Raw genomic sequence first — 1,739 nt, forward strand, 5'->3', positions numbered from 1 at the left:
ATATTCTACCGATAGATGAGGAAGCTGAGGCTCTGGGCTAGGACATATAAACACGTGATGCTGCTTGGGGTAGTTCACATCAGCTGTCACAGGATAGTACCAACCAGTCACCTCAGAGTTAAACCAAGCTGCCAGTTGGAGGCACTCAGCCACAGGCAAGGCCAGCCTGCCTGAATGAAGCACCGTGGCTGCTGGGTAGGTGGGGTCACTGCCGTTCCTTCTCAGCCACCCCAAGCTCCAGTGATCCCAGCTCGCTCGCAGGCAGGTGTGGGGACTTTTCTAAGGTGACAGTTTTCCTTCTGTTCCACGTATCTTGGATGCTTTATATTCTTTTGGGCAATTTGTTCATTGTACGTCTGTCCTTCCTTCCACGCATCCATACGACAAACACTGCATCCAGTCTACCTGGGGGCAAAGCTAGTGAACAGTCCCTGCTCCTGGAGGGCAAGCGTGGGAGGGGACATGTCGGTCTGTAGCCCGCTCGCTGGCGTGGGCCCCAAGGCTCCAGCCCATCTTCTTTCCTATTCCCCCAGCCAGTTCGTTCTCAGGGCTGTCTTCTCTGTGCAGGCAGCTGGAGTGGGTGCTTTTAATGTCTACTTACACAGTGTGAGGAACAGGCAGAAAAGGAGGGGCTCAGGAAAATGAGGTGCGCTATTAGGGCTTTGACACTGCATCTGCGTTTTGTTTTTCAGGGTACCCCAAGTCACCGCCTGTAGCCTCCCCAGGTACGTTAGCGAGGACGGGAGGCCGAGGTGGGCAGTCCTGGGCAGCCCCCGTTCCCCCCCGCCGCCCCCACCTGCGGGTCCTTTCTCCTCCCTCTGGGCGATTAGCACGGGTGCAGCTCTCCCCGGCTCACTTGCTAGCGTGTGCACGAACACAAACGCGCGTGCGCGCGCCGCCCCCACCCCCGCCGCATAGCATCACGCACGCGCAAAGCCACCCCTCGCGTGTCCGCGCGCAGCCTCCCAGCTCTCATCGCAGAAGCGCTCACACAGAAGCACCTTGTGGGGCCTCAGCGCCCCCACCCCAGACATCCTACACAAGGCCCACGCATGCGCGAAGCCTCCCGTCTCACGCAGCGGCCAGCGCAGTCCACGCATGAGCACTCCCAGCAACTGCCTGCCCCTCTGACAAGGGCACTGTCGGGCCGAGGGTGTGAGGAGGGGGTGTGCCCACTTTGAGGCGAAATGCAAGGCCCAGGCTGCCCCTCGGGACGGCGCGCGGGCCTCGGCCCGGGGCCTGACTGCAGGTGCATCCTCTCTCTGCCCAGGGGTCCCGGCGCCGTCTCTGGTGTCCTTCTCTGCGGGGCTCACCCGGAAGCCTTTCCCCAGCGATGCGGGCGTCGTCCTCTTTAACAAAGTGCTGGTGAACGACGGGGACGTGTACGACCCCAGCACCGGTGAGTCCGCCCGCACACACGGCCGCTCGGGAGGACTCTCCCAGCCGGGAGGCTGTGAGGAGGGTGCCTCGCGGCTGCCACAACAGGTGCGCCCACGCCGCCGCCTGCAGGATTCCTGGTTTCTGAGCCCCAAGTGGGTCAGCAGCAGCGCAGGGCGCCTGCTCTGGGCAGAACCACTCGCCCTGCCGGGGGTTCGGTCCATGTGGTTCCCAACCCCCGAGAAGAGCTGGGACGGGAGGCCACCCCGGTGCCTGGGCTGCTGTCCTCGGGGCCGCGGGCATCTCGCCTGCGGGAGGAGAGCCAGGACCCCCTGGTCCGCCGCTGCCCCCCCCCCCCCCGG

At 63.7% G+C, this 1,739-nt stretch overlaps 1 protein-coding gene across 1 annotated transcript in view; it reads left to right on the forward strand.

Moving 5' to 3' along the window:
* The window catches only part of EMILIN2 (elastin microfibril interfacer 2), a 50,701-nt gene that overhangs the window by 47,076 nt on the left and 1,886 nt on the right, over window positions 1-1,739 (forward strand). The window contains exons 6-7 of the mRNA XM_007456556.1: window positions 693-725; window positions 1,271-1,399. Coding sequence (XP_007456618.1) covers window positions 693-725; window positions 1,271-1,399 — 162 coding nt within the window. The remainder of the gene's footprint in view (window positions 1-692; window positions 726-1,270; window positions 1,400-1,739) is intronic.

Source organism: Lipotes vexillifer, unplaced genomic scaffold (assembly GCF_000442215.2).
Source record: "Lipotes vexillifer unplaced genomic scaffold, Lipotes_vexillifer_v1.1 scaffold429, whole genome shotgun sequence".
Lineage (NCBI taxonomy): Eukaryota > Metazoa > Chordata > Mammalia > Artiodactyla > Lipotidae > Lipotes > Lipotes vexillifer.